This window comes from Diadema antillarum, unplaced genomic scaffold (assembly GCF_040938485.1).
Source record: "Diadema antillarum isolate AM-2024a unplaced genomic scaffold, OU_Dant_1.0 seq00001914_RagTag, whole genome shotgun sequence".
NCBI lineage: Eukaryota > Metazoa > Echinodermata > Echinoidea > Diadematoida > Diadematidae > Diadema > Diadema antillarum.
The window spans coordinates 115,392-134,132 of NW_027272577.1; the positions used below are offsets into that span (position 1 = coordinate 115,392).

At 36.2% G+C, this 18,741-nt stretch overlaps 1 protein-coding gene across 1 annotated transcript in view; it reads right to left on the reverse strand.

The window, feature by feature from the left end:
• Nucleotides 1-11,410: 11,410 nt before the first annotated feature.
• The window catches only part of LOC139713147 (protein tweety homolog 1-B-like), a gene marked incomplete at its 5' end in the record, with an annotated part of 47,749 nt that continues 40,418 nt past the window's right edge, over nucleotides 11,411-18,741 (reverse strand). Inside the window, one exon of the mRNA XM_071624898.1 lies at nucleotides 11,411-13,107. Within this exon, the coding sequence (XP_071480999.1) occupies nucleotides 13,092-13,107 (16 nt within the window). The remainder of the gene's footprint in view (nucleotides 13,108-18,741) is intronic.

Consider the following 18,741-nt stretch of genomic DNA (forward strand, 5'->3'; position numbering starts at 1 on the left):
TAGGGGGTTTCCTTTTGCACTAGCTCTGAAATGATCCATGACCTCAAAACTTTATATTACGAGGGTTATGAATCTGATGGTGTTCAGGGATTTTTCGAGAACACAAAAGCCTTTTATCTGTGCCAACTTTGGTGGCTATCCAAAGCATCCCGTATGAGAATTCAGCTATGGGTTAGATGCCATTTTGAATGAAAGTGTGTTTATTTGTTGTTGTTGTTGTTTTTTTCTCCTGGAGTGTGTGCCATTTATTATATGTATATGTATATATATTTGAAAAAAGAATAAACTCTTTCTTTCATTTTGTCAGTGTGTATACCAGAATTAGATAGGTAGAGACGAATCTAGACACAGGGACATATTGAGTTGGATGACACAGTATATATGTGTGCGTATATATGTGAGTGATATGAGTGTGTGTGTGTGTGTGTGTGTGTGTGTGTGTGTGTGTGTGTGTGTGTGTGTGTGCATGTGTGTGTGCATGTGTGTATATGTGTGTGTGTATTATTGTTTGCATATATGCACGCACACACTGTTCCCGAATGTGAACAGAGGCATTGCAGGTTGTTAAATTCTCGGTGTCTACTCCGTGCCGTTGGTACGTATGTACATTTGCAAGTGTGTCAAGCCGGCTGCGACCGGGCTTAGACACTCGTTTGTGTTCTTCCCCATCGACCTGCATATGAACCCTTCAAAGTATAGATACAAATCCACCGCAAAAAACTGTCAACATAAGTTTGACATCTTTTCATCTTTGTCGCATATTTTCAGGTTTGTTCGATGCAGTACGTCCCTCCAGTACACATATTTATGAAAACAGTTATCTGCTTTTTAATGATTTCTTTTTAATCACTTTGTAAAATAGAGTTTTTATATGAAGCCCAATTTCAAACTTATAATGAGATAGAGACTCTGCAGGCATAAGTAAAGGGAGGATAAGGGGGGGGGGGGGGTGGGTGGGAATGGAATGAAGAGTTATCACTCGGTTGGTAATTGGAGGGGTGATGGTAATTGTGAAAAAAATGTGAGGACTACTCTTTGTTAGTTGTGTCCCCAGATGGGTGTTCATGAAGTGTGTGAAGTTCATACACACTGATCTCTTGTATTTCACTTGCTTGTAAAGGGATCGCAGCTTCTGTGTGTATATGTGTGTGTGTGTGTATGTGTTTGTGAGAGAGAAAGAATAGGCGTCTTCAGTATTCAAGCGTGCAGTTCTATATCTTTTCGCCCCCATTCCCCCCTCCACCCCCCTCCCTCACCCCCTTCTGTCTTATCCCAGTTTTCTATGATGTAAGCGATTTAGCTCAAGTGTGGAGGATCCCTCACTGTTCCATAGAAAGTGATCAATTCTGATATTGTCATTTAATCGTACAAAGATGACTGGGAGTGTGTCGAACAAACCCCTAACATTTATTACAACTCGTGATGATTGGCCGTTCTCATGTGAAATTTGGCTAGGATCTATTTAAAGAAATGTTAAGTTTGTCTGTATAGCCTGTAATGGCAGCATGATCTGTTGAGGTGAAATATCAATTATTCTTATCACGGCAATATCGTACCTGTAAAATGTCCAGAAAATGTCCTTATGGCGTGTATCATCATTTTGTGGGATGGTTGGCTTGGTGTTTCAATTTCAAGCAACAGTAATATTTTCATTGTTTTTTTTTTTCCGTATTGCATTAAGTTTGGTTTGTAAAGAATGCAATGTTTATATCCATGTCGCCGCTAAATGACTCCGTAGCCCCATCCATGTATTTTTGCGTCTTCATTTCAGTATTGCAACCGTGAAATATTTATTGAGCACTTGGAATAATCAGTGGTGAAGATTTATTGCAAAATGATATATACATATACTCATTTATTACTTGAATTTGTGCACATTTCTCATTCAAACGATACCAAATTGATTATTTTCTGCCCATTTCATCCTTCTGCAAATTTTGTTTGAAAGCAAAGCAGAGATTTGAATTTGTAAAACTACGATAATGCAAACGGGTAGAAAAAAGAAAGTAGAAGAAAGTTGTATGCAAACATGATCGTGAAATGAGAACGTCACACTTTTTAAGAGTAAGATTTAGGAGCAGTCAACGGTAGGGGAAAATACGGCAACATGCTTCTCTGCTGTTTAATGGGCATTATGGCTGCCATAGTTATTGGGGAGTATCACCTCAATTCCCAAGCAGCCATTGAATAGGCTGCATATTAACCTAGCAACTTTGTGTATTGGAAACTATATTTTTTTTACACCCTGTTTTAAATCTATTAGGTTCTCTTCAAATTTGTGTCATACTAGCAGGCTAGGTCCATTTCTGTAGTAAGAGAATTTTTTTTCATAGTACTTTTCTGGGGGAAAAATGGCAAAATGACTGGTTTAGCTTGTCATTATATTTTGTGGTAGAGAGAGTTTAATATCCCTAATATCCACCATTGCATTGAATACAATGTATTTCAACTATCAGAAAGCACTTTTCCCCCTTTCTTATTATCATCTTCATCTGGGAAAGTATGTCCTCATTTTTTTGAATTTCTTTTGTTTAGCATGATATATGTAGCACTTTCCATTTCTTACTTGCCACACCAAGTACGCAACATCCATGCATTTTGCTCTCAATATTTTTTTCGCCCAAAAAATTTAAAAGCCAAAAGTGAAATGGAAAAAAAGAAATGAAACAAAATATGTTTGATGAAGAAATGTAATTCAAGAATTAAGGGCTTATGAACTAGTGTGAGAAAAATGAAATTTTGCAGTTAGATATATTACATATATCCCACTCCGCCTCCTTTTATTGTTTTTGTTTTTGTTTTTCGTTTTGTTCTATTTCTGTTAACAAATTTGATCCCACTAAAGTGAGCAGCATATAGTGGAGTATACCTACAGTGGTAGAGTCCAGTACAGAGATGCAGTGCCACTTACAGCCACCACAGCTGTTCTCTATTAGTGATGCGTTGCCACGGGCAACTCATCCATTTATTTGCAGACGATCGAGATTGTTAACAAGCGAGAAATTCCCGAAGTTATGAAGGTGTATCATTGAGGAAGCCGGCCTTGGTCATTTTTTTTTCTCTTTTTTTTTTTTTTTTTTTAACGAGCATGTTGTGGGCCATCATGAAATCCAGTCTTTTTAAAAAAATCTGGTGTGGTAGAGTAGATGTTTTATGAAGTGGAGAACTCTTTTCTGAACAGCATTTTAGGACTGACAATTTTTGTAAAACTGTGCAGTGAGAATTAGGAAGGATGGATGAAATTGTGTAAATACTGATGATATATTTTTCTCACCAAAAAAAAAAAAAAAAAGAAGAAGAAAAAGAGATGATGAAACAAAAAGACTTGAATATTTGATGATTCTGCTTTAGTTTTGCATAAGATATTATAGTAGCAATAACAGAATATATATTACAACTTTTCTGAAAAAAAAAAGAAAATGAAAATACACCACCAGGACATAATAAGGATCTATTTATATGCAAGGATTATGATGACTGTTTTTTTGTACATACATTGGTTCATGTCCAGATGGAAATTAAACTGAAGACCTCAGAAATATGGTGTTGTTTGCATTCTTTGCGTGGATGGGTCAAGGGTGTTTATTCTTATTTCACCATCGGTATGCTGTGTGTTTACTGTGAATGAAGGAATATTTGCAGTACATTAATTTTCACATGACTTTTGGCTAGCATGAATTCTAAAATCCGCAAAAATATCTTCATGTTTATTTATGCGCATTTTGAACGGGTTGACTCGTACGTTTTGTCACCTGATGATAAATACACGTATGTCTTTGTGTATGCTAGAATCTTTATATAATGGATTGTGTGTGTGTGTGTGTGTTCTGCAGTCAAATTTGTGTACACATTGTACTTGTGTAATTGAAGCGTGATGTGTGTACATCGGTACGCATGTTGCACGGTAAAGTGCGCAGAAGTAAATGCAAGGAAATGTCAATTTTTTTTTTGTGGATTTGGAGAGGCCACACGTTTAGGCAATAAATTGTGCAGCATAAATTTAAGAACCAGTAAATATGTTTTTGAGCCACTCAGCATGAAATTTTAATCATGTGAGAATAGCAATGCTTATATGATATAGTATTTCCTTGTATCATAGATTGTGTTCACACTTACATTTGATTCTGGGAGGGAATATTGTGAAAAATAATTTTCTTCTCAAATTTGCTACAACACTCAAGGACAGACAGACAGACAGACAAGGCACAAACACACAAGCAGGCACTACTTTGGGAAACACTTCCACATCAGAAGAGAGAGAGCAAGCTTTTGGGAAAGACAAAACAAAATTAAAAGAATGTCGAGAGATGAGGGAACACTAGTTACAATACGTTCGGACGGTGATCCTTAACCTCGAGGATAAGCTCTGGCCCCCTAACTACGATGCACTTTCACAGGACGAAGCTTATCCTCAAAGGTAGCTACAGTGCACTCTTGTTTTAACGAACTAGGTTATATCGAAATTCCGGTTACAATGAAATTAAAAAATTCAGGCCGCAACATTATCGGCTCTATATTTCTTATTGTTTATTTGTTAGGTTTATATAACGAAATTTTGATATAACGAAAGAAAACGGCCGATCCCGAGGATTTCGTTATAACAGGAGTCCACTGTATCCTCCAGGATAGGCTCACTGACCCCCATAACTGCACTTATCTTCAAGTTCTGTCCACAAGATCCTTATCTACGAGTGGAGACCCCCCACGGCTCGTTTATAGAGCACTAACCCTGAGATATCTCGTGGATAGCTATCTTCAAGTTAACTTCAAGTTTAGCTATCAACGAGTGCACCTACACAGTGCTTAACTACGAGCTTAAAATTCTCAAAGATAGCTATCCTCGAGGTTAAGGATCACCACCTGGGCCCCATTTCATAAAAAGTTGATATGATAGCAACTCTTGCTAGAGTGGCAATTGTCATAGTAACAAGAAGAATCCATCTTCCTGATTGGCTGTTGCTATGGGAAGTTCTAAGAAATCTGATATTACAAGGTAATCGTCATGGATTTTAGGTCTTCATTATAACAAGGTTTCTTTGTACATTGTATATCACTGAGACACTTGAAATGATTACCTGCCAAATATCAGGGCTTTCTTTCCAGGGTTCAAAGGAGGTAAAGGTGTACTAGGAAGAATGACACAAATATAAAGGAAACAAGTCAAAATAATTTCAAGTTTGTACCATATTTTAATCATTTATGCATAAAAATTGTGCTGATCTCTACCTTGCAACTATTACAGACATGAACAGAGAAATGTTGTAGTCTTACTCAATAGTATATCATGTGTTTGAAGTTACTCATTTGCAAAGTATTTTTTTTTCTTTACAATATATTCTGTGCAAAATAGGAAATGAGTATTTACAGCCATAATCATTTCAACACAAATACATACAAGAATCTATATACAATCAAAATGGCAACAGAATGTATCGACAATTCATACTCGACAGGTCGCCTACTGTTTAGTCCACACGGGTGCAATAAAAACTCATTTCTCATTCGATTTTTGCACCACTGCTTTGGCAAACGAAACACAACGGCTGATCATTTTAAAGAATCCGTAAGGGAAGTATAGCAGGAACATCACAAAGATAGCAGCCCCACGATGCATTTGCCACACTGCTCTAATATCACAAAACCAACGTTGACTTCAAACAAACACCGACTTTAACGTCACGGCAACGGCATCATAGTCTCACAAGTATATAATTTGTTATGAGACATACAAAAAAATGTTCTTTAACCTCCCACCCTCAACATAGGAGAGGGAAAGAGAGAAATATAATGAAGGGCTGTGTGTAGTTTTTCTCAACCAGATGATTAATTTGCAAGGCACTTTTAAACTCATTTGGAAATGATTAAAAACTTGTGACAACTTCATGATCTGCAGCAAGTAAAAAAAAAAAGAATGAAAATTGAGGATATGAATGAGGTAAAATGACACAATATTCTAACTTTCCACCCTGAGGGTACATGGGTAAATGTAAAAAAAAAAGTATGTTTGTCATCAGCTCGAAATTGAGATCACTTTTAAAGATAATTTGTTAAAAACAAAATTGTTGTTTCCTCAACTGGTTTCATACATTTAGAAGCAGGTTACAAGCTGACTGCATTATTACAAATTTATTCTAAAAGCGGACACTTTTGCATGATTATCATATTTATTTATTTTTTTTCCTGGGGGTTGGCGATTTCAGTGAATGTCACCAGTTCATAATTTTGTAGATAGTATTCCTTTACACATATTTTAATATATCCCCAAGAAAAAAATAAGTACTTACATTCTCTATATTTGTGTCAGCATTTTTGCCCCCCCCCCCCGAAAAAAATAAATAAATAAATACAATTTAAACAAAAACAACTCTCCATACTGTAAAATATTCCACATAAAATGACTGTATGTTCCCCTTCGAGTAGAAGTACATGTACTTCTTGTGAGTGGGGAGACAAATCCCCCCCTTCAATATAATTTGGAGGCCTTGCATATTTTAAACCAGACACTCAAAATCTTGAAATAATCTGTGAATCTTTTAGCACAAGCACTCTTGGAGGAACAGTACAGAGACCAGGACAGGGAAATGTGTGTGTGTGTGTGTGTGTGTGTGTGTGTGTGTGTGTGTGTGTCATACCAAGAGTTGACATTTCATCACATGTAGTGTAAGATTGACGTTATTTTGTACAATGTGTGTGTATAATGCAGTTTGTCTCTGTATGATGTTTTGTTTTCGTTTCTGTTAACGTTTCTGTTTCTGTGATATGAAATTGAACGAAATTCGAATAAAGAATTATCTAAAAAAAATCACTGTATACACAGTCATCAATATTTATGAATTTGTGTTATTTTGTGGGCTTGCACATCACCACAACAAACTTCTCAGAGCTTTGTGATAGCGCTAACAAAGTATGCAGTCACTTCTGTACAGATGCTAGCTCATAATTTCCCTCGCAGACGCAAAGCACACAAAGGCTTTCCAGCTTTTTCCAGCTTTTTTCCATTTCAAAGTTTTTGATCATGTACGTAATAATCATTGCAGCATTGCTGACTAGACTTTTCACAGAAAAAAACAAAAACAAACAAACCCAGAGATGCAGATTAGAGTATCATATGAACTTTGACCTAAAAGAGGTAGCATTGCACATAAAAGGCATGGAATCCTACCACACATTCAATGCAGCATAATCAATAAAGGTCATGGAGGAAATATACACAGAAAAAAAGGTTGTTGTTTTTGTTGGTTAATGAGACAGTAGCAAATTCCATCACCTACCCTATGTACGGGAAAGGGGGGGGGGGGTGTATTAAAGAGAAGAAACAAGAACTTACATAGATATTGACAGTATTAGTTTCATTCCACAGGAAGCATGATATTGTTTGACAATTCCTGTTTTCAGCCCGCAACATTTAGAACCAACTTCAACGGGGTAAATACCTTGGGCTTTCGATCTTATTCAAGAATTGAGAAATTAATACCCTAATATAAAAGAAAACAACATCAACAAAGGTCTGCAAACATTTATTTCAAACAAATAGCAAATTCACCTTCAAATGACCAAAATGTCATGCTTCAATATAACAATATTGCACTTCTACGGAAATATGTAGAAATGTGTACAGTAGAGCAGTGTACTGGTTGAGACTGACGTCCAAGACACAGTTGTATTACATTTTAAAATAAAATGAATAAGGTGTATAATTACATGATCAACATTGCAAGTATAATTTGTATATCTATGTACATATGAGATTGTACTATAACTAAAAATCATCTGTTAAGATGTGATACACGTATTTCCCTTTGAAATCTTTTGACAAAATTGGCATGTGTGGATAGTTTTCCTCATATCAAAGTTGGGAAAATGATAGGAAAGAACATTACATATCTTTCTGACTGCTATTTTAGAGAAGTTCTGTCCAATTCCAACGGTCACCAGCAATTTTACATCTTCCAGACATACTCAGTAGGGTGTAGCTTTACAAAAAAACATTGACAGGACAAGTACATTCCAAGCAAAACTGTTATTTCACGAGTCTTTGATACAGAAATAATTTTCCATATGACATGATTTAGGGAAATCTATCGTAGGATTTTCAACGCAAGTCAGAATATGAGTTACTCAAGTCTGTGACAACAGGCAATGCTATATATGGGGAAAGGTTTTTCTTTTTTTCTTAAATAGAATAAATAGGAATGACTTCTTTATAAAAATCTAAATGTAATGGTTCATAGAAGACAGCGTATATAAAAAAAGAACAATTGCCATGCATGGAAATATGTTTTATACAACCATCACAAATGAAAACACTACCATACTGACTTTCTTCCAACGATCTGTACACTGTATTGGGAGTGGAATATGTTTCAACAACTTGTATCTACCTTGCAGTTCTATAACATAATGCATCACATTAGGCAAGTCTGGTCTTATATTACAGCATCTATAACATGACTTGGTAGAAGTGGCCACGAAGAGCAAAAAAAAAAAAAAAAAAAAAAAAAAAAATACAACTGCCACCTATTGGCTTTCAAATTCACATGTTTAAAAAAAAGGATAGAAATTGTTCCCATGTCCTCAAAGCAAGAATACAGAATAGCAAAAGTTTGCTGGTCGCATCTCATTTTGATACAGTATATGCAGAATGTGAATCCATCCAAATTCAAATTTCTATTTTAGAAATGACAAAATACACACAGTCTCAAATGTTGCTACTAGCAAAGTGAAAAGGAATTTCGCATGGAGAAAAACCCTTTTTGGAGAACGTTGTCACTGGCAAGCTTAAGTGCAGGAAGTTGGCATTAAATCTGAAATGTACCAACAACAGGTTGTGACATAGTTTATTCTATCGGAGAATGTAGCATTGGAGCTTATTAGAAATGCTTTGATGACATGTGCATGGTACATTGTATCACACACTTGCATACCAGAGTGAAAACAATCATGGTAATTTTGACTTTCATGCCCCTCCAATTTCAGCAGACTTCCCTCATTTATCATTTTGCAAGTGAGAGTATGATCTGTACGTATTGTAATATCTCTGTCTCAAGAAAAAAAAAATTATGTGTTTCGATTTCACGCTAGTTTGCCAGAGTGCAAAATTCAGAAAATTTGCAAAGTGAAATGAAATTACACATTAACATTATGTGAGAAAATGATACATGCTAGACACGCTTCAGGATGAATATCTGGGAATCAGGGCGAAGGTTCAAAAGCAACTGGGAGAGAAACTGTAAAAGAAAAGGGAAAAAAAAAATCTTGAATTATCTACCAGACTTTTGAAGAAATTGACACAAACTAAGGACTAAGGGATGCTTGATCTTTGTTCATCTCTCTCTCTCTCTCTCTCTCTCTCTCCACCATCTTCTGTTATTGGTCCCATCATATATAAATAAAGATCAACTTCAAAAGTACATCGATTTGAAAACATCACCTTCTTTTTTTTTACCACACACTTTTTCTCTGTTGTTGTTGTTGACACAGACCTAAATGGCTGCAGACCCACAACAAAATTTTCAGCAAGCATGTTGAGCACCAAGAAGAAAACATTTAACGTTGGCAATAAGGCATACTTTATATCATTTGACAGGAAATTAGTATTTCATATTTTCATACTTAATAGCAAGCATTTATGCCCCGATATCTAATGGTACATCTACAACCATGGCAAAGTTACAGCTAAATAAAGTTGCATCGCATGAGAATCTTTCTGCCACTGGTCCAGAATATTTGATCATGAATGAAGTGAAATTCCCATAAGAGAACATGATTAGGTAGACCAGTTTATAAGCAAGCAAAACTAGGGTACCCTTGCCACTTAAGACTATGCACTGTAAAAGCTACATGTGTACAAACATAAATGCCAATATGTGGGGACAACATACTTACTATATGTGAGCACAATTTCTTTCCAATGAGTAACAGTGAAGCTATCTGATTTAAAACAATTGGATCTCAAGGCAATATTGGCGGAAACAACGCATGGAGGTTTTGTGTTACACACATAAAGCGTTCTTCATGATTACCGGTATGTTGATGGAATGAACAGTCAAAAAAAGGAAAATTGTGTATGGTCTCCAAAAACTGTTAATTGCAATTGTCACACATAGACTATAAATGAGATCAATGAAAATGTTTCATATGGTTGTAGTATAAACATCAACATGAATCTACATATAAATATCTCAAATTAGGCCCAGTTCCAGACTAGCCCAGACAGACGTACGATTTGTAAAGAATCGTCACGGCTCAACGTCGACATGATCGACATCAGCACGAGGTCAACATTCATCACTATTAAGCATCTGTTTAGAACTGCATGCAACACACACACAGCAGTTGACTTGCAATACGCAAACAGACATTGCATTTCTAGTATCATATAAAACTCTTACCCGAATTTTGAGAAGGTTAAAATTGGCATCATCAAAAATCTCCTTCCCCCTTGAAAAAATGAATTGAAAAAGGGGGAAGTGCTATTTTTCTTTAAAATGGTATGCTTTCATAGTAGTTGCATGGTGACATATGTCAATGACGGTCACTTTTGTTTAATTACATATGATTATTTATCCACACTGTTGTTGGCAGAAGAATATATATTATCATTAGTCAAAAGTGAACAATTAGTAGTAATGATTGTATTTGCATAAAATGCATTTGAAGGGAAAGTGGGCAAGGAGTGCACTGGAGAGTGAAAATTCACATTCAAAATTTCAATATTTAAAAATTGAAAGTGATGCTTAAATGCAAGAAGTGAAATATCTATATCAATCATGACAGAAATGTATTATACTTCATTTGTTTGTTTGATTGCTGTTATTTCATTTGTGGGGTCTTGCAAGAAATTCTCAAGAAATTCGCTTATAGTTCTGAAGAAGGTTGAAACTTATATAGCTTACAAAGCTTATATAGCTTACAAAGTTAGAGTTTATTTTGCCACTTTACAGGTTCCGTGATTGCGACCTACTCTAGAAATAGTTTCAACACTCTGTACCCTTATTATCACATTGTGACAAGTGATAAAAGCAGTGAGAGTAACATGTGTACATCATATACTGACAAGACAGCAAAATATGTATTTCAACACAATCTATCCTTACATTTCCAAAACACATAACCACATAGTGCAATCACAATTCACCAAGTCTTGTACAGAATATTATTCCTTTATAAAATATAGAAATTTTATATGTATATATAAATATGATAGTATTCTCTTCTATTTTTCTTTTTCTTTTTTGTTCATATCATTTGATATCATTGAAAATAAGAATACATTTGTGAGAAACATTTTTTTTTTCTGCTCCTTGCAGACAGAAAGAAGCATTTCAAATCACTTGAATTCTCTAAATGATTTGAGCAAGTGCAAGACAAGCATATGTACTGCAAAATTGGAAATTTTCGCGGTGTTGAAATTTTCGCGCATTTCACGCAACCAGAAACTAGCGCGAAAATAAAAGCACGTGAATATTTTTGCCTGCCATATGTTCCAGCAGTTAAGGTCTTGATTCCGCGGAATTAAAAAACATGCGAAACTCTCCTTACCCCGCTGAGTACGAAAAATTAGAAACATGAAAATATCCACTTTTACAGTATGCATAGCCACTATCCAATCTGATAGGCATAGCACTTTTGGGAAAAAAAACATGAAGTTCCTATACTCGAATCAAAAAAGCTAATCACATGCGTGAACATTGTGTAGAGCTAGTATTAAAAGGAATGTTTTGTATTTCTTTTTCCAGAAGTAGCAAAAACTGTACAGCGTACAAACACAACTTTGCCGCAAAATGTCCCATCAACTTTCAAGACGTGTTGTGATCAAAGCTACATTTGAATTCTAGTTCGTACTTTAAAAAAGACGAGCAAAGACAATTTTCTGTGAGTTTAAGCTGCACAGCATGCGCCATGAAGATATTTTGTGCTGCTTTGGTTGCATGAACCAAAGACTTTATGTACTTTGATGCCAAAAGCAAACCGCTGAAATGAATAACATAAGAAAAACGAGACAGCAAATTACAGAAAACTGACTGTGCAGTTGTTCAGCACTACACATAATGTACATGTACTTCCATTCGTCAAGACCGGTATATTAGTTCATGGGTTAACAACTACACAATTCAATTGCTAATATCAATGAGATATTAGCCACATACATCTACTGTACAATTTCCAAACATGGTCAAACATATTTCAAGTGAAGTTCTTTTAAGATAGATACACTTTGTAGATTGAACCAAATCAGAGGGAAATGCATTGATCAATATTTGGCGGCTGATATGGCGGGGAAAAAAAGACACAAAAACTGATAGTTCTTCACTTAACTCATTCTGGTCGACCTCTCAACTGCACAAATTCTCCTGAATATAAGTAGTCCTTCATGTCAGAAAACAAAACAGCAGAAATACAAATAGGATGAAGACCCGTGTCGCTTTCATGCAGGTCCTTCCCCCCGAAAGTCCAAGAACTCTTGTGGATATCGGAACGCTCGTCTGTCTTGCCCCATTGATCCTCTAATCTCAAAGAGTGCATTCTCACAAATACGATGGCTTCCGCACCAAAATTGGTTCAGACTGTGCCCCACGGGCATGGCATTCTGAAGAACAGTTGATTGATACCGCTGTCTAGAACTGTGACATTTAAGCAATGCATCAGCCTCGCATTGCTGGAAGTAACTCAAATATTTATTTTCTCCTAGCTCTACGCACAAAAACACAAACAAACAAACAAACAGTCAAAACAACCTGCAGCGACAATGACGAGATTGTGATACTATTCCAGGAGAAGGAGTTGGACCAGACAAACGCGCAAAGCTGATGATTGCTTTCCAATCCTGCTTGTTTCACACATCCAACATTTCATACATGCTTTTTTAATGTTTATCTTTCAATAAAACAATAAACTATTTTTCTTTTTGTAAACCAGCGGCAAACAAGAGATATTTAAAGAGCGACGTGTCTAGCGTAGAGTCTGGTCTAGGAGCCATAGTCAGACCAGGCTGGCGGACCCAGCCGACAAACGATTCCTGTTCCTCTCGTTTTGCTCCTCTTGCTCTGAATGGGTCATCTGGTTGTGGTTCCGCCGGTTGCCATCCCGTCTCATGGCCATGGTATACTGTGAATGTGCGACGAAAGTTGAACGACAAGAATGATAATCTTTTTCATAAGAAATACGTATCATTTTGGTATTTATATTCAATAAAGTATCATAATTATTATTACCTCATTGGACATTAAAGTAATTATAATTATCATTCAAAATGAAAATTTCAGGGCGTTTTAGGGGGATAAAATATGGGATTTGTATCTCAGTCATTCTACACTTTTGGTGTTCAAATTCCTTGGTATTCTTTTGATGGTTATTCGTATTGCTTGTAAATCCCAACAAAACTTATCCATCCACATTGTATACAGAGAAATAATGAGAAAATTGAATTGCATTGAACTGAACTGAACTGAAATTTGACTGAAAAGACAAAAGCTTTTTTGAATGAGTATGATGAAAGCAACTTAACAGGTCAATGAAAGCTTGAGCGAAAGCAGAAATGCATCACAAAAGTTACGATGTCAGTCAGTAATTTGATATCATGTAATACAGGGACCTAAAAATAACTGCCTTGATCATGTTACTTTGTAGTCACTTGCTTAAAAATCCTCATTTTGTTCAATAACAGACCAAAATATAATTTTTGAACTTATATGAAGAAAACCTACTTCTCTGTTTAAAGGTCTAAAAGTCCTATAATACCCTTGAGGGGTTTTTTTTGAGGAACAAATTGTGTTTTGAGAAATTTGCAAATTAGAAGCATATCATCATATCATCAGCTGAGAACCAGAAGGGCGCTATTGCATTTTTAGATTTGAGCACGAATTCAAATACAACAATCAATTTGAATGAAATAAAAAGTTTACTTAATCGAAAGTGGGTAGATTTATATAAGCATTGCTCCAAATATCAGGTAAAACAGTGCCCTTGTGGTTTTAATTCTGAACATTTTACTGAAAATGTGAATAATTCAAACTTGACCTAAAAATGTAGAGGAGATCAAGATCTACAACGTGATAGCAATAACTCGATACCCCCCAAAAATGGCGATAGTGCCCTTCTGGTTCTCAGCTGACAATATTCTCAAGAGCATGAAGTGCTTTTGGTCAAGCACGGTCAGTTTCATCTGACATCACTGAATATTTCCAGGTAGCCATTGAAATACATGCCATATGACTCTAATGACAATTTAGATGGTCATAACTCTCTCATAGAAATCTGATATCGCTCAAGCTTTCATCTCTGAATCTGCTATTTTTTTATTTTTTTTATTTCAGTGCCATCATGTCAAACACAATATCTTCTCAGGTTACACACTAAATTTGTATGTGAGTGATTCATTGACGACAATCTCCATGACACACAAGACAACATACACACTAACAAAACACACACAAACAAAAACATTATGTGACAGGCTAGTGGCAAAGGACTGAGAATGTTCAAGTCACGGCATGTGCTTTCACACTAACGAGGAACTCGTTTGTGAACATGTTTTGTTTGTTTTTTTTGGTGCTGTTTCTCTTTTGGTAAGTATGCAAGCAAACTTGAATAATGTCCTTTTGCCACTTGAGTTTTGTTTGCAATTTGAGAGGTTGGATGTCCTATGGTCTGATCAAGGAAGTGGTGCGTAGCATGTTTTTGTATTCACTATCACTGCAGTGCAACAATATATCACACGTTCCTCACAGTTAGAAGTCAGCAAAGAAGACTATCTTTGTCGCTCAATGCTCAATAAATTATAAACAAGCTTAGAAATGGATTCCAGAAACGTGATTACATCCAAGTTTCTTTTGTAAGTGTGAAACCTCTCCATTATTTTTCCTCCCTTAATGACGTGAGATTATCTGAGCAATCGCTTCGAGGCAACCGGACACCGGATCTGTTTATTATCATTCTCGATCCCGCATTTGCGTCATCTTTCGCAAAAACACCGACGCGAGGAATGTGATATACCGGGCGTCATGATTTGTGCTGCTCACACACATCCTGCAGCAGTGGGTAACCAAAGATTCGTCGGAAAATCCACAAAAGTCACATCCCATATGATGCTATTTTCATCTTTGCTCATTACCTTCCTTTTTTTTTCCAAAATTCTTTGTGGTTCTCAGCAATGACATCCCGACATGTTTTGATTCAAATCATTCTCAGCAAATTGCCACATAGCTCTCTCTCTCTCTCTCTCTCAAAAAAAAAAAAAAATTACAACCACCACCACCACCATTCCCATAGTTTTAATATCATAATAGGAAAACACTGACGGACTGGAAGACGAAGTTAACACAGACAACAAGACAATGACGTACAATCACTCACAGAGTTCCACAAGACCCAACAACATTGTGACTCAACAAATCCAGCCTGCTCTTTGCAAGGTTCCTTTCCCCACTGAACAATGCAAACCTTTCCTCACCACGAACTTTTCTTAAGTGAGGAAGATGCCTGCTGCCTCTTGGTTGTCTTTTGATATCAACTACAAAAAATTCAACGAGATTTCATCAATTAGGAATCAATCCCCGGAACAGCCTAAAAGTGCAAGTAGCAGTGATTACATGGGGGATATCATCATAATTGTGATATCCCAGATTATGATATTAGATCATTTTGTAATGCCTCAATCTTGCTATAGTAATAAATGTACATCCTGTCAAAACCAGTGTGATTATAAAAAAAACAAAAACAACCAATTTCTTGTCTGCATTTTTGTATTTTTTTCAAAGATCAATTTGACAACTCCAACACACACTGTAAATTTGTATATACAAGGAACAGGTTGTGCATCCCACATTGCATTTTTTGCAAGCATCAATTGGCAGGTTGATTAAGCAAGTTTAATCACTGTTTTATCATGTAGCAGTCATTTGCTCGATACCCTACATGGCTTCAACGATTCATCGCATTTTTTCTCAACTTTCCAACAAGAATGGACAAGGACTTAGATTCAAGGGCCAATTCCAAGCCCTAGCTCATGTTGTAAAAGCTTCATTTGTCAGTATCTCGTCCTTTGTTCACAGTCATGACAACGGATGCATCACCTAGCATCTACTCGCACTATTACAAGTTCTGGTAAACAGCATATGGACGAATCACCAAAATACCACACAAATCACATCTGGACTAGCAGACAGTGGGATAAGCACATCTCAATTAACTTGACACTCATTCAAATAAAAGAATACAAATTATGTCATAACAGCAGTAAAACACAGACACGCAGGCACAGAGAATAAATCTTGACTAGACACACACATTGCAAATGCACAAACACTCTGGTGACCAAAAAAGTCATGAAACTATGTGTGGAAAGAATCTTGCTAGATAACAGAGTCACATAACTTTTGAATGGTACAAATATTGAGTGATGCTACTTCTTTTCAATATGAAGAATGACCATTAAAATGTGTTCATTTTGATGCTGCAGCACAGGGAGTAAAATCGGACAAACCAAACGGTAGAAGTTTCACCAAAATCAGGCCATAAATATGAGCGTGATGGAATTTTTAAAGTTTTAGAAAAGGTTTTCACCAAATTGTGATCTTTTAGAAGCAACGATGCTCAAATTAAGCTTAAGTTGATGATGTCTTTAACTCACAAACCTCTCCTCGCATTTTGTTAACAAAAAGTTTTGTATAAATCCTGTGTTTTGGTCAATGACTTAGCATTTTAGCCTTAATGCTGTAACAGTCAACACTGCTAGATTATTGCATCACAAAAACTTGAATGCACTGGCTACCATAGGATTTTTTTTTTTATTTCATGCCCCCCCCCCCCCCCCCCCCACAAAAAAAGAAAAAAGAAAATAGCACAGAAATTTGGCAAAGTTTTACAAAAAGGATAATGGGATAATTGCATAGCCACGACAAAATGACACCTCTGTTTAACGCTTTGCATGTGGTTTCCAATTGTGACCCTGTTTTATTAAAACATGGAACAACACTCAAAAAAATTCCATAACTCTCATACTCTAAATCCAATTTTGATAAAACAAATCTGTTCTGATTGATTTTACACCATTGATCCAAGCCAACACAAACACAATATGGAATTGCACTTTTATATGCTTCACATTTGAATAGTAATATCAACTAAAAAGTAGCATGAAAATGTTTGTATGTCCATCACTTGATGCGGATACTAGCTACAGAGTGACACTACAGCTACTTTACATCATTGTGTATTTTACGTATGTAATTGATTCAAAGGTGCTTTCTTTTTATTTATTTATTTATTTTTTTTGGGGGGGGGGGCTATAGTAGTCAAATCTCATGTGGAGTTGGGCAAGTAGTACATGGCTTTGTAGGGAATGTGCTTTATTGGGCACTCATGAACGTAAACACATCCTCAATTAAAGTGAATGCTAAATATCGTCTTGCACTGAGTATTATAAATTTGAAAGTGAATGCTGGAGTGCAGACATGCAACAGGGCTGTGAATTTCGCATGACTTTTATAAAACTCATCCACATATAAGCACTCGTACTATTTGCAAACTTATGTCTCAAACACGCACAAAAAATAACAACTGACAACACTGCACGCAGAAAACACAGCAGTGAATAATAAGTGGATACAGTACTCTGTACAATGGCAACAGAGGCAACACTTAACAAGTATTCATGCATGTGGGGGAGGGGGGACATGTGGGGGGGGGGATGATGGGAGGGGTGAAAGGGAAGGGGGCAAAGCAAACAACACAGATGAGGGGAGAGAGACGGAGAGTTTCACGCTCGCGACACTCACAGAAGGAGGGGGAGAGTCGTAGACGCCCCTTGAACTCGCCGGGTCTTCCAAAAAACTGTCGCGCTGATGGGAGACATATGATGCGCGACCTGAGGGCCGCGTACTCGAGATGTCGTGGAAGGGACTGTAGGATGGAAATCAGACAGGAGCGAAAAGGGACAGAGAGAACGAGAGAGAGAAGGGAAGAATATGAAGAAGAAGAAGAAACCAACATTGATTTTATATATGTTAAATGTATTCGGCTACTGGTTCAGTTATAGGTTTGTATTTCCAAATTTTAGGTAGTGCCATAACATTATCTCTACACCTTGTTTGACTGTGTTGTGTGTCTTACCTTTTTTCTTTTTGTCAGGGATGGTAAAAGAATAAAAAAATAGAGGAATTCTATCATTTTGGGAAAGAAACAATGTTAGAAATGAAACACTGAAGGAATGAAAAAATGCTATGACTAACAGAGTGAAGCAAAAGCAGACAGAAAAATAGACACAGAGTATTACAGAGAGATTTATTGGCAGATGGTAGATAAAAAGAGAGAGATATATATAAAAGAGAGGATATAAAAAGAAAGATAGAGACAGGGAAATACCAGCAGATAAGAGAGAAAATTTCTAGCTGAAAGATTCTCAATATTCATAATATCTTAGATGAAAAAACAAATAAAATTCCTTAAATTTTGGTTCCCTTTCTATAGTCTTTTCCCAGACTCGATCAATTTCCTACCATATATTTCAGGGCCAGTGTGGATTGACTTAAAAACGGAAAAAAAGGAACAAAATGTAAGAAAGATATTATTCAGAGGGGTGAAGGTTCAGGTGTGAGTTTCTTCAATTTGTCTCCCTCTATAAATTAGATTTGTTAAGATCGCAACTGCTGATCTATAAATCAACAAACATGTCGGGAAAAAAAAGAAACAATGTGCCAGGCATTACTCTCCAATAATTGCATTGTTAAGTGCATGAATGCA